The sequence below is a fragment of the Uloborus diversus genome, chromosome 2 (assembly GCF_026930045.1).
Source record: "Uloborus diversus isolate 005 chromosome 2, Udiv.v.3.1, whole genome shotgun sequence".
NCBI classification, from domain to species: Eukaryota; Metazoa; Arthropoda; class Arachnida; order Araneae; family Uloboridae; genus Uloborus; species Uloborus diversus.
The window spans coordinates 162,240,511-162,267,481 of record NC_072732.1 but is presented as its reverse complement, the minus strand read 5'-3'; the positions used below and the strand labels follow the sequence as shown (position 1 = coordinate 162,267,481).

General features: G+C 31.6%; 1 protein-coding gene across 1 annotated transcript; it reads right to left on the bottom strand.

The window, feature by feature from the left end:
- On the bottom strand, window positions 1-26,971 carry LOC129217462 (pseudouridylate synthase TRUB2, mitochondrial-like). Its single transcript, XM_054851763.1, has 7 exons — window positions 26,645-26,971; window positions 22,084-22,200; window positions 17,008-17,088; window positions 15,837-15,980; window positions 14,321-14,393; window positions 3,094-3,230; window positions 1-379 (listed from the first exon to the last, which is right to left on the bottom strand). Exons 1-7 carry the CDS (start codon window positions 26,769-26,771, stop codon window positions 69-71), a joined length of 990 nt encoding a protein of 329 aa, XP_054707738.1. The 5' UTR covers window positions 26,772-26,971; the 3' UTR covers window positions 1-68.

Genomic DNA, 26,971 nt, shown 5'->3' with positions numbered 1-26,971 from the left:
AGTCTTTTTATTTGGATAGTCGAGGAACAAGTAGCAATTTTAATTTATATACAGTTTAAAACTTCTCTCTATAAAGCATCTTCTCTCATTTCATTTTGCATTCTCTCCACAATGTTCTCTGATTTTGATGTCTTGACACTCTCAAAATGAGCACTGTTGGGAGTCATGTTTCCTCCGTCTAATAATTCTTTGCACAGGGTGACGTTGCTGAGAATGTTTTCCAAAGTCCAATGCTTTCTTAGAAGTGCATGGTCTAAGGTAAATTGGCCAAACTGAAGTTGTCTCAGTTGTGTGCAGAAGGCAGTGCTTCGTAAATAAACGCCAATTTGATGAACCAACTCTGCCAAGAATGTTTCATTTTCATTGATGCATTGAATTTCTGAAAAATACAACAATAATCAAGTCTTTTAAAACATTTTATTTAACACAAAGCATGCAGATACAATGAACAATTGGAGATTACCAGAAAAGAAGGGAAAGACTGATTTTGAATTTTTGAACATTCAATAATTTTTCAAGGTTTACCATAGACGTGGGCTATTATGGGTGCTTCTTTGGCCCAAATTGAGAAAAAGATACGTTTTTCTGTAAACCTGCAGGAAGCCATTTTGAAACATATTTTGACAAAATCCTTTAGGGAGCAGCCTCAAGGACTCAGTAATGTATACTAAGCAATTTGATAGCTCTCCACAAGGATTAACAATACTGGTTTTGTGCCTCTTGTGCTAACATGTGATTTTATAACTTTTGAGACCTTTAAATGTAGAAGCAGTTCCATATCAGCTAAGAGTTCTTAAGTACTTATTTTCGAATACTATTCAATACTTTATGTGAGCGGTTCCCAATCTTTTTTCTTTTGCGAAGCTGACGAACCCCTTGTGCATTAAGTAAGAAGTAACAAGCAAAAAAAAAAAAAAAAATGAATCGAATGGATAACAAATTTAAGAGAATTTTTTTCAGTAATATTGCTCAATAGTTCATGACATAAAATCAAATAATTGCTAATTACAAATGTTTCTACGAACTACAATCATAACTAGAAAATGAATTCATAACAAAGAAGAAACCCAGGGATTATTCTTTATTGAAATTCTGTCAACTTTGAAAAATCTCTGAATGTAATAGTTGTGAAATAAAGAAGCTCAAAGTTTGGCTCAAATATCTGCCAGCTTTACTTAAGGTTCAGCATTTAAATTGCTCCTATATTTATTCCTTTCCAAGTGGAAACATTGTACAAAATGTTAAAAAAAATTTAAAAAGTATTTTTCTGACACAAGATATGTCTATGACAGACATACGAGAAGTCTAAAGCAAATGTTTATGAGTAAATCTGGTATGTCCAATATGATTACGGGCTATTACAACTTGTTCTCTTCTGGTGATCTTTGATGACTTAAAATCTTTTGTCAAGGGCTGGATGGAGTAAGAAACAAATAAATAAATGATGAATAAAACCACTCAGCAAGCATGTTGAAGTTTCACCAATGCAATATTATTTTCACGAACCACCGGTTGGGAAACAATGCTTTATGCAGTAGCATATTTGTACTTCTCATTTCTGTTAAAGCATTTATTTAAAAATTTTTCAATTACAGCATATCTCCTCACCTAAAAATTACAACCTACTTTGGCCCAGCATAAAAACTTGAAAAAAAAAAAAAAAACCGTCAGAGAGATTTGAAAAAGAAAAGAAAATCTAAAAGTAGAACTCTTAACAGGAAAAACACAAGAAGAAACCAGGAGTTTTCAACAACGGATTTAGGGCGATTACAGACTCAACTCCTCAAGGCTCAGTTACACGGCTTTTATTATGGAAGATAAACTAAAAGTTGCTGGAGGTTTAGAAAATGTCGACATAGTTGCATCGACTTCTTACAAATTTTGTTAAATTTGTTGGAAAGCTTATGGAATTTTTTTACAGTTGACTGGAATGAGCTCAGGTTTCCACCAGGGATAGCTGTTTATGTGAGAGAAGAAGGAACGAAGGTTGAGAGCATTAAACAGACCAAAAAGTTTTGGAACTGACCGAAAACTTAAGATCCTTATTTTTACGACTGGTATTATCTTAAATAAAATTATTCAACCCCCAAAACTGATGAAAAGACGACTGTTCTCTATCATATATTTTTTGTAACACTAACTAGATAGCACACACATTTTTAAAAAAAACTTTAGTTCTCTTTAAAACAAATATGTGCGACTCAAACTCTCTTATTTTCTTTCAAATGAATAGTTTTCTCTATGAACACACGCCTCTCTTGGGTTCTAATTGGTTCGACAATGATTTTAAATAAGGAAAACTACTTAGCGCCAAAGTAACCCAAACATAAGGGTAGCATTTGCCTAAATAAAAAACAATTAAAAATGGTAATAAAACTTTGAAACAAAGTGATCAGTATTCAAAAATTAATCTAAGAGAACTCTAGATGCAAAAAAAAAAAAAAAAATTCTACAGCTTGGAAATATGAATAGTTACAAAATTATTGAGAAAAAAATTCCAAAATATGGGCCAAAGTAGCCCGCGTTTACGGTACTCTTTTGATAAAATTTTATAGAACAATAGAAATTAAAGTATATTTTATTCATTGGCCTATGAAAATAAAATAATTTTTCATGGGTGCTATATTGTACTAATGTGATATACACCATTATTTTCCAAAAAAATATTTCAAGAAAAACTTTTTATTAGGAGATAGATCATAAGTTCCATCTTTTGTGAGAAGCTGCATTAAGCCAAAAACAATGCAAGCACATTTTCAGATGAATCTTTTAAAAAAGGTAATTCTCACAGCATACATTTTGTGTAATGATTTATTCTGCAGTGGGCAGGAAAAAGGTAGTATCTGCAGAAATAAGTTTTCGAGATATTTGAAGAAGCGTGTCTTGGATTCAATTTTAACAAAACTGAAATTTTGGAATTAGATATTCTTCTTGCGATTTTTTCTTTTTTTCAGTAAAAACTAAAGAATCAAACTTGTACAATAAATGACAAAAATACAAAAAAAAAAAGGAAAGAAAAAAAATTTGCAGTTATTGCTCTTTACCTGCTCACAGCAGCATAGCATTTCTACACTAATGAAAATATTTTATTACCTAAAGTAAAATTAGGCAGGCTGAAATCTGTACATTTAATGCTATATATAATTGGGTTTGATTTCCCACTGGGTCGTATGACTCCTTTGCTGGCCATTTCATATGCTTCTTGGCTTTGAATGTTTACTCCTGCATACCTGAAGTGAAATTAAAGAGTATTGTTTAGTATAAATTAAAAAGTAGCTACTAAACATTGATTTCATTTTATAAAATAAAAAACAGATTTTTTAAAATGAAGTACAGGGTTGTTATAGGGTTGGTTGGGGAAAGTGGGTCACCAACCTAAAACTGAAATATGCATACGGTTTTCATACTTTTTTACATTCATCACATGTTCTAGTTAATCACAGTGATTGTTTGTGCATATGTTTGGGTTTCGTGGAACTTTTTTCTAAGTCATAGAACTTAGTCGAATAAATTTCTGAAAAATTTTTTTTTGCGAGTTCAAGCAACATTTTTCAAAAAAGTGTTTCCCGGTTAGTTTTTATTATTTTTTTATGATCGTTAAACCTTCATGTACAGTTTAATTTAAAGTGCATACTGAAACGATAATTTTTGAATAAAATAATATTAATACCTGTTTTTGAGGAGGGGTCCTATTTACCCCGTAAATTTTCGATATAATAGGCAAGTGTGTCCTATAATAGTGAGGATTTAAAAATCAAAAGCAACTGTGATGAATTATTTGTATTAGCGAAATACAAGACAAGTATGTTAACTTTGTAGGAATTGATGGTTCAGCTACAAAACTGCTTAAGTTAGTGATTATGTATTTGAAACTTACATGAAAGAAAACCATTAAGATTTATGTAGGTCTAATGTTGGAAGTTAATGGTACAAAAAAAAAAAAAAAACTGTTGAACTTGCAAGAACGAATAGAAATAGTGACTTTTTATTGGCACGGTGCAGATGATGTTGGAATAATTACTGAGGATGATAATGGTTCTTCCTTAGCCAACTTTACATAGATGCAGTCATTTAGTGTTTCCGGCTTTTTTTTTAACTTATAGCTTTGCTAATTTACCAAAATTGACCTTAATAAACTGTACTACGTTAATCCAACACACCTTTATATGTAAAAGTAAAATATATACCTATAGGCTTTCAATAAATTTCAAATGAAATTGTTTTTTTTTTCTTGTTTTAAAATTCTCCGTGTAGATTTAAAAGAGAGTAAATATCTCACATAAATGGATGCATTTACAAAAAAAAATAATTCAAATTAAAATTTTACATATTTTATCAAGTGAGACTCTTTTACCCTTTTTTAGATATGCTTCATTTACATTTAAATAAAAGGGGGATGATCCACTTACTTCTTACTATGAGGTAAATGTGGGACACACATCCGATTGTTAAAAATATATAATCGTTAAGAATATTTGAAGCATTATTATAGAAAATAATGATGAACTTTTGTTTATTAATACAGTAGCCCCTCGTCATATCGCGACACAATGTATCGCTTTTTTCTCCTGTCTCCCCGAAGTAATAGATTAAACCCCCCCCCTCCCAAAAAATTTGCTTTAAGCTTGAAACTATTCATGAAAACTTGTGGCATTACTCAGGAAAAGTCTCTTGATTATTCTGTTAATGAACAAGGCGAAGATTCTTCTATTCTTCGGAATTCGCTGGAAAAGTAACAGCAATTCCTGTCATCCAAATGTGCATACCGGCAGTATATTTCAGTTTAAGATAGACAGGGTGAGTTCAATCGAATCTGCCATACGAAAGAGGATGATAGAAGAGCCCAAGTGGAGCATAGAACCACCCATTGTTGTGTCCAATCCTTAACCGTAACCGAGTTTTGGTAAATTTAAGGAAAATGAGTAAAAAAAACCAAATTCTAAGAAAATGACCGATTTCTGAAATTCCTGTTGGACCTACAAGGAAAATAAGTACATATTTGGAAAGAGCAGACTAAATCCTACAAAATGATACCTTTCGCATTAAGATAATCACAGTTTACCGAGAGCTACAAGCTTCGAAACATTGGACACACTCAGAATTAAAATGGTGCCAACGTTTTTAATCGACATTTTCAAAAACAACCAATAGAGCTACAATCGGGAAAATCTACCAAAAATTGGCCCATTTTATTAGCTTTCAGGTGATACAACAACAAATCATATTGGGCTTCAAGTTCAGCTGAAAGTCAGGCTTTTGTTTGAAACAGGGTAAAAATCTGCATTCGTTAAAAAAGGAAAACCAGCAAAGAGTCGCACATTTCTGTTTTGAATTTTCTGTTTCACGAAAGCATGTTGCTTTCTTTGTTTAAAAAAATTATGTTTTTATATAAAAATAATAGTTTTAACATTTAATTTAGAGAAAAAACACATGAGATAACGATTTGTAGAAATAAAAGAAGCATTACTTTCCCGTGCTTTTCACAAAGGGAAAATCAATAACAAAAAATGTTACACCAACATCGATTAGTACATTTCACAAACCTTCAATATTTACAATAGCTGCTGAAATTGGTCGCTGCCACACCTGATACATGCTCTTGCCCTTTTGAGAACGGAAACAACTGTTGCTCTTAGAGAAATTTCATTCCTTAGTTTCCCTACTCAATCTTCCCGGTCACTCAATTCTTGCAAACTTGCTACTTCTGTTTTGTAAACTTCTTGTTTTAAGAATCCCCAAACAACGAAGTCCACAGGCGTCAGGTCTGGGGATTTAGGGGGCCAAGGGATGGGACCCGTATGACCAATTCATTGGGGATACTGTTCAGTTAGAAATTCCCGAACGGCATTTAAAGAATGTGCAGGGGCTCCATCGTGTTGGAAAATGATTTCTGTCCTCTCCTGAACAAGAATAGCATCAAGAAGGTCAGGCAAATGATGTTCAATGGACTCTAAATATGTGTTTCCTTTTAGGTTACCTCGAAATACATACAGACCAATTAAATGATCTCCTATTACGCCAAGCCAAACATTTATGCTGAATCGAGTTTGGAATGATGAGTTTCGGGTTAAGAAAGGATTATGTTCAGCATAATGATGCCAGTTATGCAAATTTATGATGCCTCCTCTAGTGAACAACGACTCATCTGTCCACAATATCTTTCTTAGAAAATGGTGAACTTCAGTGTCTCGGGCTAGTAGCCATCTGCAAAATGTTACCCGCTTTTCTAAATCTGAATTATGCAGCTCTGGTACTAGAGTAAAATGATACGGGTGATACTTTTGTTTTGGTGCAATGTTTTCATCACTTTACGTTGTGATAGTCCACCTTCTATAGCAATCGAGCGCGAACTTATACTTGGGTTTTCCACTACTCGATCCAGCACATACTCCTCAACATCGGCAGAACGGTGATCCTGGCCCCACTCGAACACCGTACCAAATGAACTTGTCTCCCTGAGCTTTCGATGTATAGAGGCAAACACAGCTTGATTAGTGCAGAACGATTTGGGTAACGGAGACAGTATTCTTTCTCGGCTCTGCGAGCATTATCATCACAAAATCCGTACACGAAATGCATATCAGCATACTCTTCATTAGAAAATCGAGACATACCCAAAATGCGAGAAAAGAATATAGCAACTTATCTTTAGAAACTTTAACGAAAACTTTCAAAAACTAAAAACACACTCTCGACTGACTTACTGTAAAAACAATCATAATTCTAGGATTTTCCAAAACACATTTACAAAATATCAGAAGATTAAAAAAAGCAAACGATACATAAAATATTATGACAAATGAATAATTCTGTTTAGTTTTTATTATTAATTGTTTCGTTAAACAAATGCTTTTTATTTTCAGACGATATTTTTCACAATCATAAATCGTAATCGGAAATCATTTGATGGGTCTGTATATGTTTTAAGGTCTTATAATGCAGGAAGCTCATATTTAGAGTTCATTGAACATCATTTGCCTGATCTTCTTGATATTATTCCTGTTCAGGAGAGGGCGGAAATCATTTTCCAACACGATGGAGCCCCTGCACATTCTTCAAATGCCGTTCGGGAATTTCTAACTGAAAAGTATCACCAATGGAATGGTCGTATGGGCCCCCTAGATCCCCAGACCTGACGCCAGTGGACTTCTTGGTATGAGGATTCTTAAAACAAGAAGTTTACAAAACAGAAGTAGCAAGTTTGCAAGAATTGAGCGACCGGGAAGATTGAGTAGGGAAACTAAGGAATGAAATTTCTCTAAGAGCAATGGTTGTTTCCGTTCACAAAAGGGCAAGAGCGTGTATCAGGTGTGCGGCGACCAATTTCAGCAGCTGTTGTAAGTTTTGAAGGTTTATTATATGTACTAATTGAAGTTGGTGTAACATTTTTTGTTCTTGATTTTCCCTTTGTGAAAAGCACAGGAAACTAATGCTCCTTTTATTTCTACGAATCGTTATCTCATGTGTTTTTTCTCTTTATTAAACTGTTGAAACTATTATTTTTATATAAAAATATCATTTTCTTAAACAAAGAAAGCAACATGCTATTGTGAAACAGAAAATTGCGACTCTTGCTGGTTTTCTTTTTTTAACGAATGCAGATTTTTACACTGTTTCAAACAAAAGCCTGAATTTCAGCTGAACTTGAAGCCCAATATGATTTGCTGTTGTATCATCTGAAAGCTAATGGAATGGGCCAGTTTTTTGGTAGATTTGCCTGATTGTAGCTCTTACGGTTGTTTTTGAAAATGTCGATTAAAAATGTTGGCACCATTTTAATTCTGAGTGTGTAAAATGTTTCAAAGCTTGTAGCTCCCGGTAAAATGCGACTATCTTAATGCAAAAGGTATCATTTTGTAGGATTTAGTCTGCTACTTCTAAATATGTATTTATTTTCCTTGTAGGTCTTACAGGAATTTCAGAAATCGGTCGTTTTTACAGAATTTTGTTTTACTCATTTTCCTTAAATTTACCATAACTCTGTTACGGTTAAGGATTGGACACAATAATGGGTGGTTCTATGCTCTGCTTGGGCTCATCTATCACCTCCTTTTGTATGGCAGATTCGATCGAACTCACCCTGTATAGTTTGGAAACTACTTGAAATTTGCTTTTGTATTTTGATACTTAGGCCTTTACAATGAGTGACAGGCATCGTACTGGCCCAAGTAGAAAAGAACATACGCCCTCTCTGATTGCCTTTTAGTACAGAAAAGATTTGTGCTTGATGGCACAAATCGGAATTACATCAAAGAGAGGAAGAATGATCTGGATGGGCAAAAAACTTTTCTGGAATTAATCTGGTTACTTTTACTTTTCACACCCATTCTACTGTAAATCGAAGGGATTAGGAAGTCAATTGGAAATAAGAGGGTAATGGAATGCTCACTCTTTTGCGGTAGCTGAGAAAGATCGTCTTCACTCGTCTGATATGATACAGTGAAATTCCGTTACAACGAAATTTCCGTTTTAACGAAATACATTTTCAGTCCCTATGTAATTGCCATTACATTATTTGAATTCCATTACAAGGAAATTCCCGTTACAACAAACAAAATCTGCGGTCCCTTAAAGATTGTTGTAACAGGATTTCACTGTATTTGTACCTATCTGACACTGCAAATTTACTTAAATTTAAATCTTTTTTAAATTTTAATAACATGTGATAGTACATTCATGAATTATATCAAAACTATTTGAAAATCATGTTTTAAAAAAAAAAATGAATGCTGACTTACTTGTATGTAGGGTTAACTATTTTTAATGACCTTGGTTACATTGCACTTTCAGATATATTGAGCTTTTTTTTTTGGCCCCCGAAAAGCGCAATATAACGAGGGGTTACTGTAACGTTCACGATAAAATAAGACATTAAGTAAAAAAATTTTAGTTTCAAAACTTTTGTATAAAGTTTTAAAAACAAACTGTTCTCAAAAGGGGTCCCACTTACCCCAACCAACCCTAACTAAAATTTCCCAACACAGTGTTTTGCAACTTGTACTTGAAGTAATATAGCCACAAAAGTTGCTATTAGGACTACAGTCGAGTCTTGATTAACTCAAGTAATACGTTCCAAGACCCCTCATGCAAGTCGTAATTTCATTGTGAAAAAGGGTATGTACACAAATGTTTTTAAAACATACCTAGTAATTTTAGGCAGCTGTAAACACCTCTCAAACGGTTTTTTAACTATATATTACCATTTCTTACATAAAGGAGTGAATTTTAATTGTATTTTAAAAATTGAATTATTCAGATTGTATTGTTATGATGCACAAAATAAATGATCAATGGGAGAAAGTGACATAAAATGAAACAGTAATTACATTTATAACTTAAAATATGAAGGTGATGATGATTTATGATATGCGATCCTATTGTTATCAGTCCTCCCTTGACAGTGCATGCACATCAAGAAACTTGTCAGAAGAGGAAGAACAAGAAAGAGTGATAAATTAATCTTCTGCTTTCTGCCGAAAATTATCTCCTTGTGGGTGAGGAATTGGTGTTAGCTCTAAAATTTGTTACTTGTGAAAAACTCGTGTAATAGCCATTTCTCAGAGGTTGAATCGTGTTGTAGTGCAAGTAGACTGTATACGCAAAAAGTAGTAAGAAAAAGTTTAGTTCAAAATGAAGGTCAAATTCTACATGGTGCTTAGTAAGATAAAAAATAAATTTTTTTTTGCTATTTTATTGTTTAGTTGTTTACGGTCTCATCCTGGAACATTTCCTTCATTTGCTTTTCATAAACTTGACTCACTGCACACCAACATCCGTTGAAAAAAAGCAATTTAAGTAGTAAGTGCAGTGTACACCAGAGGTGTTTGTGATCCAAACTTTCAGAAAATTTTGGGTCGCCATTTCCGAAAATTTTGAGCTTTGATGTGTACACCCCTGGTGTACATATGAAGTAATTTCATCGAAAGTGAGATCGATATGTATGTGTACAGCTTCCTCCATTATAAACACAAACTCGGTGAACAGAGGAAGAACAATAAGCACTACATTATATATCCAAGGTATTATTCTGTTTTTATCTGCATGTTCTGTCGCGTGTACTAATGAAATGTGATTTTTAACAGTGTAAAGTAAATAGTTGAATTTTAACACTCTGTGTGTCACTTAGTCTGCTGTCAATTCAGCGAATTGCATACTGTAAACTGCAAACATCAAAAAAAAAACTAGGGGAGAGGAGGGAGGAATGGGACAGTGGGAGGAGTGGGACAGCTAAAATTATGGCAAAATAAATCACTTTATTTTATTGTCAGTTTGACCACTAGAAGGCCTGTTTATAGCTTCTTTTTATTTCATACTTGCATTTTATCCAGCAGGAAGTTTCAGTTAATAATTGGAAAAAGTTAAATTTCTCACCACCCAAGTAAGTTTCTAATCTATTTTTAGTTTTATTTCTTTATTTATGTAATTTGTAAAACTAACATAATATATTATCATTGTAATCTTAAGTATATAATGTATGCTTATCTGCAATTTAATTAAGCCTAAAACCAGCATGGTTTATGTGACAAGTTATTTTTTAGAAGCAATGTGTAGAGGGAGGAATGGGACACTACGAAGAGGGAGGAATGGGACATGCCCCATAAATATGTCTCTTCTGTAAAGGGGCTGTTCAAATATTATGTAAGCATGTTTTTATCAATTTTTGACCTCTCCTCCCCCTTGTCAGCAGAAATATGCAAATCGCAAACCCCCCCTCAATAATAACATAAGCTAAATGTCTTACGCAAGCATCACTCAAACATTCCCCCCTTCCGTTGTCAGCAAAAATAAGCAAATTGCTAACCCCCCCCCCCAACTATGTTGCAAGGGTGGAAAGCATTTATGATACTGAAAGCTAAAATGCAAAATTTATGAGAAAGGATATGAAATTTTAATTTTCCTCAATAGGATGACTAGCATTATAGATAGAACAGATATTATCATGAAATTACCGCCAGCACAATTGGTTGGTGGGACCAGTAGAGCACAGTCTTGTTTCTCTTTTAATGTGAATCTTTCTAATTATGACATTCGCTAATTTTTCTGTAATTTTCAAATGTGTCCCACTCCTCCCATACTCATGTCCCACTCCTCCCACCCAGAAGGGAGGAATGGGACAAAATTCTTGAAATTTAATTAGTCAAGTGTGAAAATAATAAAATGTTTAAACATTGTGAACATTTTTAAAATGTAGTTATAATATGCAAGTTTATTGTGTGAGCTTTTGCATTAATGAATAAGTAGAGGATTATGAATAAGAATCATTTATGTGAAAAGTGTCCCAATCCTCCTGCCTCTCCCCTACTGTCTTGCCACAAAAGCATGAAATATTTTGAGGATTTGCAAAGAGATTGAAAGCTTTTTGATTTTTACAACTTGAAATGATAAATAAATAATAATTTTCATTTAAGAGAAAGGGATCTTATTTTTATTATTTTGGGAAATAGGCTAGATTGACCATTTTCCTCCTTGCATCTCCATACAAAGTAATTCTTCAAAAATAGTTGTCAAGAAATATAAGCCAAATAGCATCTGCTGCTTGAATTGTAAATCTCAACTGAGTATGAATTTGAAAATTAACTTTCACAATAAAAACCTACAGGGGCTCTTCAGTATTTCTTGTGTTAAATAATTTTTTTTCCACACAATTGCAAACTGGTCTCAAAGCAGGAACGTACAGTGGTTGCCAAATGTGTTCATAAACCTTGAAATTTTGTAGTAAAACCAAAATAAAGCGAAACTGAATTTGAATATGAAGTCCATTTTTTTTCACACCATTCCTATGCCATTATGAATAAAACCAAGTTTTTTTTTTTCTTCAAAATATTGCCTGATTTTATTTTTGAAATTTGTCAAAAAACGAAGGGACAGAGCAAAAATACGCCACAAAAGTCATCGTACACCGAAATATTTTCGAATAAATTCTTGATTAAAATTATCATTTGTCGTTTTCTTATTTTTGCATTGTGATTAACAATGCAAAAATAGTTATTGAAGCAAATTGACTTTGACAAAGCCATTTTGCTTCAATTTTTTGTTTATTTTCTCCCTAATAATCTGCTTATTATTTTTAAATGGCAGGTATGCGTAAAAAACAACAAACAATTCGAAATTTGATTTTTTTTTTCTCTCACAGTAGCCGTAAATTGGTTTGAAATGTCTCTAAATTCGCTAATTCATACCATTCTATAGTGAAGGTGCTTGATAAAATGCTTTAAAGACAAGAATCGGATCGAAAACAAGGTAAGAAAAGGTCAACTGGCAAAGTTAACAAAGTGTGATCGGAAATTTACCGTTAAAAAAATTATTAAAAATACACATTTGAGTGCTGAAAAAGTTTCTGCAGAATTGAATGAAACTTTTTTTTAATTTTTACCTAAAATTGTTCTCCAAGTTCTCTGATTAGCTGGATTAAATAAGACCTCTTCCCGTAGACATTTTCTTGTTTGTGGGAAAAACAGAAAGTTTTCGCTTTCCATCGTAAAATCAATGATAAATAAGCTCAAAATGTTTTGGAACAACGTTTTACTTATAGATGAAAATTAATTCAACATTTTTGGTTAAAGCTTTGTGTAATTGTAAATAGAAAAAAAAATGAGAAATTTAATCTTAAGAACTTAGTTGGATCAGTTAATCAGGATGGTAAAGGTGTTCTTGTATGAGGGTGCATATCAGCATAAGAACATGGAAGTTTGGAATTTTTTGATGAAATAATGAATCATGCTGTTCATTTAAACATTTTAAAAAACAATTTTGAACTGTTAGCCCAAAATTGGGTAATCGGAAACAACTTGGTTTTTCATTAAGACAACGATAAGAAGATCACGTTTGCGTTTGGTGCTTCAAAAATTGTCCTTAAGCTGAGAAAATACCTCCTTAATCGCCAGATTTAAACGTAATGGAACACATTTGGAGATATCTGGTGGCTAAATTATGAAAATTTACCATTGAAATGAAAAGAGAGCTAGAAACAGTAAGACTCTAAGTGCGACTGAACACTTACTCAGAAATTGCACAAAAAAAGAAAGAGCAATGAAATCTATTCTCAGATGTTTAAAAGCTGTTGTTGATACCGCATGATATTTTACTAAATAATAACTTAGTAAAAAGTTAGATTATTTACTATTTTTTTGACATTTTTTCTAAGTGTACGAAGACTTTTGTGAGATCAAGTTTCTGGCACTTTCTGATTATTGATTTCTTAAAAATCAAGTTTTATTATGTTATTAAAAATTTTCATGTAGTTTTGATGAAAGTAGATCATAGATCTTATAATTAAATACCCATTCCAAAATAATAATTTTAACGAATGGACAATGGAGTATTTCATTGAAAATCATAAGTGTACGAACACTTTTGGGAGCCACTGTATATAGAAATTTATTCTGGGAAATGCCCATGCCAAATAAGAATTTTCCAAACTTAAATTTGAAACTAATTAAGTAGTAGTAATACAAGAAGTAGTTTTACTTTATTTTTTATAATGGAGGGGGGGGGGGTTGGGGGGGGGCAGTTTTTAATTCTCTTGCCTTAAAGTTATGTTGAAGGAAAATGCAAAACAATCCCCTTTGTTTTATATTTCAGCAATATTTTTAACAAGCCTCATAGGTAGAAAGTAGATACATTTTTGGCCAATCAATACAAAAATGAACCAACTAAAAAAACTCATACAGAGAAAAAAAGAGAGAGAAAGAGAGAGTTAGACAAAAAATACTTGAACCCTACATTTAAGTTGGTATAGAAATAGACTTGTGCACATGCACTTTTGTTAATTTTATATCCTAACATAGAAACAAATACAGCAAGCTAGAGTTGAAAAAAGAAAATTGCTACTTTCATTATATTAAACATCTTGGAAGTTAATTTAACACAAATAACTTACAAATGTGAATAAAAAGTTAAAACTATAAGTACAAAAACAATGCATGTAAATAAGTGAAAATTGCCAACAAAGTTAGATCAGAATAACAATCAATATTCTCAAAAACTTTAAGCAAAGAAAAATTAAAGTACAGTGTAACATGAAAAACATGGTTTTTTGAAAACTTTTTCGATCATTTTTTTTTCTCAGACTTTACAGCTTTTTCCCGTGATTATTAAGAGGTTTTCTCAACACGTCAATCACAGCATTATTTTGTCTACAAAATTAAAACAATTATCTTTCACTTTACGTGCTATTTTAATAACCAAATCTTAAATATAACCGGGGAATCAGGATTCAAATTTTATAACAATTAATAATGCAGTTTATTGATTAATGTCTTTAATATTACTTAAACTACATGGGATAGTGTTAATTTCAATAAAAGAAAAACATACATACTCATACGCAAGAGATTGATGAGAAGATTGTATAGAAGCTAAAACACGATCTAAAGCTGAATGACGTATATGGTCTGAAAAAAAGAGAAATAGGAATGAAGGAAAATTTTGTAAAAAATCTTAATGCAAAATGATATTTTGATTTTCTTTTCTTTGGGAGGAGATATTGTCATTGGTTTGTTTTAAAACTGGAAATAATCAAGGCAATTTGAAATTCAGGCAATCTAACTGAGGCAAATCAAAAGCAGATGCAGAAAGTTCGAGACAGTTGCAACATCTAGAGCAAGTTACACTACAATCAAGTATGTACAAGTAAGCAGTGCCATAGTGGAAAGTATGAGGCGGCAGACCTTCTAGTTTATTTTAAAAACAAGCATTCTAACGCTGCCTTTTAATGAATTTGATATTTTACATTTATTTTTTATTTAAACAATTTTTTAAAAATACAAATGTAAAAAAATCGTACAGCAATATCAGTGTTAAGAAACATTTGATATTCAGTATTATGATTGTTCCACCTGCACCTGCAAACACATTTTGAAAGCAGCTTTTCTAACTTGTAGTATATATTCACCAGAAATTTCATGATATTGCTAATATTTAAGTGATAATTGTAATATAGTTTTGAAATTTCCTGACATGATGCAATTTTATTGAAATCACAGATTCAAAATTTCATTTCATATAATTTTATTTCCCTTAGTTTCCCTTTTTAGGAATATGCCCACACACTGATTGAACAGTAACAATATTTCCAAAGGTTCACATACTATTGCTGGTATGATTAGTTTCTTTTCACACACCTTTTCCTTGTCATAAAATATTTATAGCCTTTATAAAAAATGATGAATAAAAGTAAAAATGCTTTTTGGAACTTTTGATTATTTTCTACCCCATTTTACCAATGGTTAAAAACATTTATGAAATGGAGGGAGTAAAGACTTTCATTCGTGAAGCCAAGACCCCAAGTCATGTGATAGACTTTAAAGCAAAGCATTGGAAGAAATCAGGTTTCTTTTGCTTGTTTCACGCAAAACGTGCCAATCATTCGTCATTGTTGAGTCACGTGACTTGGGGTCAGCTTTTGCTAAGCCAATGATTGGACTTGCTCCCTCCATTTTAATTCCTGCTCCAAGGTTAAAAACCAAGTCAGCTAATATTTTCAACCTTAAAATTTTCAAATAAAGATTTATTTTTTGGTCCTCATTTAAATTCCTTTTTTGCTCCAGGGACAAACAAAAATTATTGAGAGTCTTAAACGTAAGAGCCTAAATTTTAAAGTTAGTACTGTTTTACAACGGTGCTGCTCATTTAGATGCATGCTTTGCACTTAGGAATTTAAAATGCATTGTAAAGAAGTATTTGAGATTTGGTTTCTTAATGACCCAATGACAAATGGCCAGGCCTTTGATAAATAATAAACATCTTAAGTTTTTCAAGCATTTACAAAATTATCTTTTTGATTAAAATAATCATTAGAAATGAGAAAAGTACGTAGTATACAAAAGGAAACTAACAGTAAGTTGTTCGTTGCATCACTTTTCCATCCGACATAAAAGTTGTAGTAGCTTTACCAAACTGTCCTTTAACTTCGTACTTTCGTAGAAAGTTACTGGAACTTAATGTTGACAAACTTTTACAGCCATCATTTACTGTCATAGCTAAAAAAGCATAGAATATTAATTTAAAAGCTATGAAATACATAAATTAATTGAGCAAACTTTAAAAAAAACCAAGTATGTTTTCTAGTAGATATTCTTACTTATTTATTTATATTAAGACCTAATATTAACCTGTTAAAAATATTTTTGTATTTTCATATTATAGCAAGTACATGTAATTAATAATTTTAAAACTGAAGACCCCAATGCAAGAAGGAGATACAACAAACTTTATACTTTCAGAAACCACAAAATATAAAAATGATCTTCAAAAGTCTTTTTAAAGATTTTGTGTTACATTTAATTTTACGCAACATGCAATCATGTTAGAACTTTCCTCTACAAAAACAATTTCATTGGTTAGCAGTAAGTTACTGCTGCTAGCCAGGGGTAAGGCAGAACTACATGCAATGTACCAGACAGCCTGGTTATCACAGAGGCTACAGTTTCGTTCTTACTAGAACTCCTAAGTCTGGGATAGTGAATAACCAAGCTGGAGACAAATGTCATCTTATTTAGGGTGGCTATAGGAACAGGGAAAAAAGTTCCCTGACTTTTCCCTGATTAAGTTCACCAAATTTCCTTGATTTGTACTTTTTTCCATATCATCCCACTTCTTAGGTATATTGGAGTCCGGGGGGAGGGGGGGTTCCGCTTAGCGGGCCAATAAGTTTTGTACTAAAAAATATGTGTTGAACATAAAAAACGTAAAAGTTCATTTTATAATCAGGGTTCCCCATCCCCGTCTAAGGCGTGCCCTCTTCCCTCCCCCCCCCCCATACAAAACTCTCTTGAGATTAAAACCTGAAATCCTATAAAATATCCCCAAAAATTTCAATGGCCAATGCCATATCCCACCTTGAGGGTAACCCAGTTATAATTAATCTGTTCAAATTATTTATGCAAATTATAAAAAGAAATAGTTTGCTGAGAAATGTTTCACGATTTTCTTTTGCAGAGCCTTTTTCATAGTTAGTATCAGTGCCCTTTCATTTCGGCTACTGCAACAAAATAAATCATTTTTTACCAAAGACTCCACTAGTGTTTTTTCCAAGACAATAGAGCCACCTCATTCTGATGTCCTGCATTTGATAACGTGGTCCAGATACTGCAAAAGAAACAGAAAGTTTAATTGAAGTTATCAACACATTTTTTAACATTTGATTTGATGAATAACTTTTACAACATTTACAACAAATAAATACAGTGAAACACCACTTATATGCTCCTCTTTTGTAAGTTTTTATTAATCATACGCTTTCTAAATTGGTTCCTGCAGAGTCTAATACTGCTGTGTGCAGGTAAAGAGCAGCAACTGCAAATTTTTCTTTCTTTTCTTTTTGGCATCTATTGTACGTTATCTTTATTGTACAAGCTCACTTATTTGGTTTCCATTGAAAGAAGAGTGCGAAAAAAACGTGTAATTCTAACATTTCCCTATTGTTTGTATTGAATCCAAAATACGTTTCCCCAAATATCTCAAAAACCCTTTTATGCAGATACTGTCGTTTACCTGCACACCGCAGAATACACATTAACGCATACCTATCATATGCTTTTCCATTAATATGCTTTTTTCATACAGTTCCTTTAAAAACCTATAAACAGTGCTTCACTGTACATGTAAACTAAACACAATATAAAATAAAATTTATGTACAGAAGGACATAGATAAAGAAAGTTTCCCCAACTTAAAACTTCCACAAAACATAAAATGTTTGGCCAAATTCTCTTTCAGATGCTTTGCATCATATTTAAAGAGTTATATTGCATAGGGAAACTTAGTAACAACATGCATTATTATCTGTCATGGATATGTAAGATACAGTGAAGCACCATTTATTTGTTTTTGAAGGGCCTGCATGAAAACAGCATATAAATGAATAAAACATAACAGATATACAACAATATGTATTGGACTCTGCAGTGACCAATTTAAAAAACATATAAATGATAAAAAGAGAAACGTATAAACGGTGCTTCACTGTAAGTTAAATCAATGTCAGTAGCCAAATTTTTTACATACAAAGCCAAGCTAGAAAAATTGAAAGCTTCACATTGCTTTTATAAAAAAGAAAGAAAAAAAAACAAAGATTAATTTAATAAGATCTTAGTTTCTTAAAAAACTCAGATTCTACCTAAATCAAAATTTAACAAAGAATACCTCTAAAAAGATTTTTTTTCTTTTTTGAACCAAAATTTCCCTTAGAATGTTTGGACATATTCTGCTCTCCTGGAGAAAAGTCAAAATTATATCGAATACTACAAAACTAGGGACATGCACAGAAATTTTGGAACCTGTCACAAATGACTTTTAAGGGCCCCTTCTATATTGTTTATCACTACTTCTCTACATATAATTTTACCCTTCATTTTAAAACTCTTGGACCCTCATCAGGCTTGGGCCCGGAGCAACAGGTGTCCCTCCCCCCCCCCCCTGCAAGCTCCTGTAGAAAACATTTCTCAATAAGTGAGTACAAATAAACATCTTTTAAAACATAATTGGTAGATGATAGTGAACAATAAATGATAATTCTGAGCAAAAGCAAAGGATTAGTAAACTGCCCTGGTTCATTGATTTAAATCATGATTTAAATCAAGCAATTTTTTAAAGAAAATCATTAATTAAAATCAGTCGATTTTATTTTTATAAATTAATTTTGCATTTTTAGAATGTATTGCTCTAAATTTAACTACATTGCATTATCTATCTTACTTCAACAGGCAAAACTACATAGGTCCCTTTTTCTATGTATGTACAGGGCCCAATGCAGGCCGATTTTACTACCGTTTTTTGGTACCTTCACAAAAATCTTATTCTAAAAGTCGTACTTCACAAATTTCACCAAATTGCACTTACGCAATTTTTTAGCATCAGTTTTGAGGAAGATGATTTCCTGCATTGTACACAGTACAAAGGCTATTGAACTGAGATACAATGGTATTTTCTGTACCTCTTAGCCCCCAAAAAAAAAAAAAAAGTTAGAATAACAGTAAATGATATTTGCACGTTTAACTAATGTTTAACTGTAAAGTTAGACCAAACAACGTAAGTAGAAGCACAAATTTGTAAATTACAGCAGACACGTGTTTCGGCGTTACAGGGAACGCCTTTTTCAATGCAAAAAATAATGAGCTTATGGATGAAAAGACATCCGACAAAAGCCAAGAGCAGATAAGCATGCAGCTTAAAAGATAAAAACAGCGGATTAGCCAAACACCAATGACAAAGTTATAAACCGATCAGGAACCAATAGGAATGCAAGCAAAGGCCAGGAGCTTTCTCTTAGGTACGAACCCAGAAAGAAAGAATTCAATTGGACAAGGATTAAGCCGAAGCTTAAACAAAAGGAAAAGAAATTGTCAGTAACCGTGAACCGCAAGAAAGGAAAAGCAGAATGGAAAACCATGAAATAAAATAAACAGAAACAAAAAATATTCGAAAAAAGGAAAAATAAAGATAAATAGAAGAAAATTGGGGGGGGGGGGTGTCAATCAAGACAAAAAGGTAAAAATAAACAAAGGAAGATAGATAAAAATGAGTGGAAAAAAAAAGGGGGGGGGGAATGGGGAAAGGACAGTATTAAAGATATGGGAGCCAAATGTTAGAAAAATATGGAACTGCACTAAGATCGTTAACTAAGTTAGAACTGTTCCTCAAAATATGAAAGGATTCCCAAAAGTCAAGATCTGATGAATTGGGGCATTTTTGGATAATCTGATAAGAGTTAAAATCAAAAGAGTGATTCGAATCCCAACAATGTTGAGCAATACTAGACTTATTTAATTGTTGTTTTTTCACATAATTTTGATGCTCTTTCAAGCGAATTTTTAAAGCACGCCGAGTCTGTCCAATATAGGCAAGTTTACAACTACAATTAATTCTATAAATTCCACAACAATTAAGAGGGTGAATAGGATCTTTAAGAGAAGAGAATGAAAGTTTATTAATAGGAGAGAACACCACCTGGAATTGGAAACGTTTTAGAATCTTAGCAACCTGATAGCTTACAGATGGAAAGAATGGCAAAACAACCAAATTCTTTCTGATGAAGGTTCGGTTAAGAACATTAGTTTGGGATTTATTTGAAAGTTTTTCATCCATAAGCTCATTATTTTTTGCATTGAAAAAGGCGTTCCCTGTAACGCCGAAACACGTGTCTGCTGTAATTTACAAATTTGTGCTTCTACTTACGTTGTTTGGTCTAACTTTACTATTCAGCACAAAGGTATTTATTTATCTTAATGTTTAACTGCTCTAATTTTCTTTAAAAAAATTAAAATGTGTCTTTAAAATGTCACAAAATTAATGCTGATAAATAAAACTTTCACAAAAATCGAATATAGATACAATACATTCAAAAAATAGGCAGTGATAAAAAAAAATCCTGGATTTGCTCCTGAGGTAACAGATTATCACTCTAGCAATTTTGCTTTTACTCCAAAATGACAGTACAGAACAAAACAAAAATTTGCAGTTTTTCTCATACACCATGACTAATGTAGTTAAGAAAAGTAATTGTTCAACATATTATTTTACACTAAAAATGTACATGATGGTAGGAATTATCTTTCAGCAAAGCATAAAACAAAATCACATCTTTTCTAAACAAAATGATGCATTTATAAATTTTTAAAAATGTATTGAATAGTTGAAGAACTTATCTTAATTTTAAAAGTAGTTGAATGGATTCGTCTATTATATGAAATATACTATGTTTATAAAAGTAAAGTTATTAATATCTGCAAATTTTTGAAGGTTAAAAACAAATTTGAAAAAATCTGATTTAAATAAAAAAAAATCTGACTTTTTTTACTTAAAAAAAAATTACGAACCCTGCTGCCTAGCCATTCAGTTTGGCTCTCCCCCCCCCACCTCTTCCTCTTTTTGTAAACATGAGAAAACTTTTGGTAACAATGAAAATTTTGCAAATTTTACCCAGTATCATGAAAAAATTGACCCATAAATTGGAATAAATTTGTAAACAGGAAGAAAATATTAAGTTCATTTGAAATGAGCTGATGTGTGCCTCACTTGACTCCCTTTTACTTCAATTTAATGTCACTTTCCAATTATCGGTAATTTTAATGTGATTCAATAGTTTACTCTCTAAATATCACCAACAGTGGCCATATTAAAACCAGATTTAAAAAAAATAATAAAAATAAAAATTGTCAATATTGTTGCCAAGTTGGCAACTAAACTTTGCAACAAAAAGACTGGCGATATATCGCCAAGTGTCCGCCAAATTGTAACGTCACTGGAGTTTACGTCAAGATTAACAATGATTTCCCCCCAAAAAGGGGCAAATGACTCCCTTAAAAACACCCGAATGTGACCAAAATGGGAGACATAGTGGGGTGCATAACTAGACCCCACTAGGAGTCCATGTACCAAATTTCAACTTTCTAAGACATACTGTTCTTCAGTTATGCGACATACATACGCACATACAGACGTCACGAGAAAACTCGTAGTAACTAACTCGGGAATTGTCAAAATGGATATTTCGCGTGTCTATACGTTCTTAGGCACTTATCCACATGTGGTTGAGTCGAAAGAAAAACTCAACATTCATTCAGGGTTGAGCAAAATGGAAATTAAGGTCGATTTTTGAGTGAAAATTTTTTTACAAATACTATAGGTACTTCCGTTTTTATAAAAGGAAGTAAAAATGGTGAATGATATAATAAAAGGAGCATAAAATGGCAAAACAATGAAGGCCTATCAAAAATTGTAATTTTTGCTTCTAATACTGTTGAATTCCTATTGTTAAATGGATAAGTTAAATACTGACTTTAAAAAATGTCATATACAAGAGAAATTTAGTAAACTTTTCTCAGTGATTTTTCATCACATTATCTGTTAGTAGGACTGAACATCACTTTTTTATTTCCCCTAGTCCATTCATCCTTATATTTCATATGCAGTACACAAGGTTTCAGAACTAGCACATTTAAAGTATTTATAAAAAATATATTGGAAAGAAAAGAACGCTGCTAAGAACATTCAAATCAATAAATACACCACACAAACTCACATTATAGGTATAATTTAAAAAAAAAAAAGAAAACTTAAATTTGCAAAAATGCCAATAATAACCTAGTTCATGATCAGCATAATTAGGCCGGATTTCTACTGCAAGGGGTTGTTCAGAACATACAGATCCTTTCAAGAGGACTCGATTATTAGGTGGCCTCTTCTTCATTTCATTCAAATCTAAGCAAAACAACAGTGAGGGTTATTATCAAAATTTCATTGCAAAACAAAAAACCTCAAAAAGCTACACCTTCCCAATAATAGGACACAGGTATCCCTAGCATAACACGGTTAATTTGTACCGTGTAGTATCGAAACCGCGTTATATGAAATATTTTATAAATATTTTTTAACTTAGTTTTTAAGCTGCTCAATAGCAATAAACCAGGTCAATATCTATCATATTATATCAAAACTGTTTCTTGTTTTATATTGGAACGTTGTTATATGAGACTTTGAAATAATATAAATCAAGGTGTACTGTGTTGTAGTGAAAACCAATAATTCTTAAGGTGCAATTTTTATAATAGCTGAAATTTCAGTTCAATAAAACACACAAACGAAAACTGGCAAACAAAACATACAACAGCTACACTGGTTCAAAATTAGATATGCAATAAATACAACTTTATTCTTTTACATCCCTCAAATTAAAACTATTATGCACATCAAAAAAATCTTCCATCAACTTTGTTTCCAAAACAAAATGCATACAATCAGAAAGAAAACTGGGCTTTTCTGTAGCAATTGTAGTTTGTCTGTGCAATAACAGTGAAGCAAAATACAAAATAAACTAAATAGAATTATTCTACTTATAATGTAAAATCAATAGAACAAAACAAAATATCTTGTTTTGGCAAAATTTCTTATATATTGTTTGCAAATTTAGCTTATGTTTAATACTAATGTTATTTTCTTACAATGCATTGGAAATGAAATAACTTTCATCTTTTTATTTTTAGAACACCGATGAGAACAGTAAAGTACTTAAAAGTTTGTGTTATAAATGCAAACCAAACTTTTGCCCCGGAGACAAACAGTTTTTCATATCAGTTTCATAAAAACAAAGTAAAAATCTTCTTTAAGTTAATAATGTTATTCATTTTTAATATTGCATTGAATAAAAATGAGATTCTATTTTTCAGGAGCATATATAGAAATTTATTTTTATTTTTAATTTATTATTTTTTTTTTGGGGGGGGGTTGTGCAAAGTCATACATTTAGAGGAATTTTCAAATTTTAAATTTATATTTACTAAAAGTGCTTTTAAATTTTTTTGAGAGAGAGGCCATGCCCCTACGGCTCCCCATTAAATTTACTCTTGCCATATCTTTTTAAATTTCTGTTTTATCAAACCGTGTGTATTAAATTCAAGTTTTGTATTATGTAGCATCCAAACACTGTTGTACAAGTAGGGGAATGTGGGGCAAAGTGAAATGTTGAAATATTTTTTCTGCTTTTGACGCCATTTATCTAGTAATATTTCAACTATGTAGTAACATACTCCAGTCAAGAAAAAATTACCTCTGAAACTCAAAGCGTATGATAATACAAGCAATTTTCAAAAATGGATACTCAAATTGCACTACAGTAGAAGACCGTTATAACGCACACCTTGGGACCAGAGCTTTTGCGTTATACAGGTTTTTGCGTTATATAGATCATTTCAAATTTTGAAACTGATATTCAGAATATATCTATATATTAGAACTTCAGAATGAGTTTTATCTGCAGTGAGTATTAAAGCACCAATATTACAATTAGTTATTCACAAATAAATATGTTTCACAATCAAAATCCTGCACTTCTGCTAGCTTCATAGTTTGCATAACAGCTGCATTTTCAAGAGCCATCTGGTATTTTCTGTTTACAATGAGTACTAATTTTCAATTTTAAAGCTTTGAAATAAGATGGAAAGATGAAAAACTTTCAAAATTTAATTTGCCTAACAATTTTTATGTTTGCAAAGCAAAACAGAGGGATTTTTAAAGTTCAAAACCTATTGTTTACTTCTGAAAAGTAGTGCGGTTTATAGAGAATTGCGTTATACAGGTCGGCGTTATAACGGTCTTCTACTGTATTTTGTTGTAAGTCAAACAAAATTTTGAAATTATCAAATGATAAAGTTATTCTTTTTATCCTTTTAGACATTAATTGAACCTTCTAATTTTTGGTGCAGCATTAATTTAGCTAATATTAGCTTATTTGTATTTTTAATATTTTTTACAAGTGCACGCAGGGTAAAGTGGAAGAGGCACAGTGAAATAGTTCATTTCTTTTACTTATTCAATCATTTACTACATCATTTACGTATTCCATTAATTATTAAATAATTTATTTACACAACTTTATATAATAATTCACTTATTAATTCATTCATTTGCTTCTTTTCTTATTTATTCAATATTTTATTCACTCATTTTTCCTTGTGTAATTAATTAACTTATTTATAATAGTTTATTCTTTTATTATCCTTTTATTTATTAATTATCCCTTTATTTGCTCTTGAATTTGTTCAAAAATATTTATCACAATCGAACAGAAAATATTTCATTCGAAAAATATTTCATTTTTCACTTTGCCCCATGGAAAAAAAAGTGAAAAATTTCCACTTTTTTGAAGGCACAAATTTACTGCCAAAAATTAAAAATAATGTTTCAATGCAAGTTTTATCATAAAATATAAATGTTCTTTCTTTATATATTATAATTTTCAAAAAAAAAAAAAAAAAGCTCAGTCATCTTAACCATTTTACTTTACCCCACAGTCCTCTACTGTATTATACAAGGGATGCTTGTATAATCAGTGTTGCAGCTAGGGTTCGAAAATAACCGATATTTTGATATATATCGGATATTTTGATATATATCCGATATTTTCCATCGGCAAGTCTTCAAAAAATGGTAAATGCACACATCCTATAATTGTTCTTTATTTTCTTAAATTACAATAAGTATGTAGACTTAAAATTAAGGTCTCTTTCATTTTTTACATCTAATATTTCATTTTACATTTTTATCAATTTTAATAGAGTTAATTTAGCATTAGCTGTTTTACTCATTTTTTTTTCTGTTAGGCTCTTTTTAGTTACATGATTTAAAAATAAAAAATGCATTAGTCAGTGCAGTCATTGGACATTTTCTTTTTCTTTTTTTTCTGACCAATGTTTAATACTTATTTGGGCATTTTTAATATGAAATAAAATTGTTACTATTACTAATAATTTTATGAATGTAAAAAAAAGAACATTGTATTACTTTTGTTATATAAATGATGAATTAATGCATCACAAAAATACAGTACATAACTTTTTGGTTATTTTCAATAATAAATAAACAATATTCCTATGATTAATTAATTTTTATATTGAAAATGCCATAGTAAAAAAAATAAACATTGAAAATATCATGATATTTTCGAAATAAATATTGGACATATATCATGATACATATTGGTGAACCCTGGTTGTAGCTGGGAAAAAATGTTTAGGAGAACTTTTTATGAAATTGGGTTGTTGTCATGTTGGACCAAAAAAGCTCAGCTTAGATTAATTTTACTGCCTCTAATTCCAAAAGAGAAATTTATTATTTTTTTAAAAGATGATTTGAAACCAATTTACAAAGCATTTGCATTATTTTTACTAAACTAAATCAAGCATTTCTGGGAACAGCGTCTCCCCCCGCCCCTACAGCTGTGAATATATTATTTATATCCATTTATATATCTTATCTGACAGCTTTTTAAAAGACAAAGTTTCAAAGTATGTTACTTGCGGTTTGTAGGCTACGCAGTTGCAGACTATATTCAGAAAATAAAAAATGAGTTGTCCACAAAGGATGGTATGCTTCAATACGACTAAAGACAACTTATTTCTAATGCTGCTCTGAGCAGGACACACATTGCAGTTTCAGAGATGCAGTCCCCTGTTGGATCAGAAGTGGATGAGCAGTTTCATTTGCATGACTTGGGAAAAAAAACATTTAAATTTGGGGTACCCCTGGTTCTTTGATATAACCTGCATTGAGTACCCTGCCTCCTGGAAAAAATTGACGTGACAGAACAACTCATAATCTTATTACACAAACCTTCTCCTTAGGGATAAAAAACCAAGATGCACCATTGATTCAAATTATTAAAGGTTTTAACTTAAATATCTGCATTTAGTTTTGATAGAATGTTTAAGCAAAATGCAAAGAATAGTTATGTCTAAAAGCCTAGGTTTATGAAAAGCTTGAATTAAACCTGGCTTAATGTTATACCATGTGTCATTATGACACCTGGATTTAAATTATTATTTCTAACAATGAGTGCAAGTGCATCATTGACATTGTATCACTTGCAAGACATACCACATAAAACTTGGATCTTATGTGTAGGTATTATTTACTATAATATTATTAATTTTGATCACAAGTTTTTCTTCATTACTTTGATAAAATTATATCATTATTCTTCCAAATATGAAGATTTAAGTAAGTTAAAATTTCACAGCCTGTTCTGTAATACGAACAAACATTTCAACCTGAGGGAAACAAGTTCAGTACTAGGCAATACATAAGGTTACAATCCACACCCAATGAAAGTCAAAAAAAAAAAAAAAAAGATAAGATAAAGACAGATTACCTCTACATAAATTAAATGCCAAAGTATTGCGAACATGAATAGAAAATACTCCAGGCGGTTTATAAACACAGAAAATGCCATTCAGTAATTTCCAAGCATCTGGTGCAAAGCTCAGTGTTTGCGGCATTTCTCATCTGTGTTTCTGATCTACCAAAACGAATTACAAATCAATATTTGAAAGAGCTACGATGAGAATTATAACACTTTTCCAGTTTTCATTTAGAGATTTGAAGATACATAATAGTATGCTCGAAATATTATTTTCAACCCACAAAAGAAGCTTTTATGGCACAAAATAAGTCTTGATCATGGTCTCGGTTCATATAA

Bases quoted from the DNA above. Each gene is read 5' to 3' on its own strand.
- LOC129217462 (XM_054851763.1), bottom strand. From the start codon at position 26,771: ATGCCGCAAACACTGAGCTTTGCACCAGATGCTTGGAAATTACTGAAT. The intron at 15,981-17,007 runs GTAAAAAATGAT...ATGCTTTTTTAG, and splicing joins AAACACTAGTGGAGTCTTTG to CTATGACAGTAAATGATGGC. The intron at 380-3,093 runs GTAATAAAATAT...TGTATTTTTCAG, and splicing joins CCTGCCTAATTTTACTTTAG to AAATTCAATGCATCAATGAA.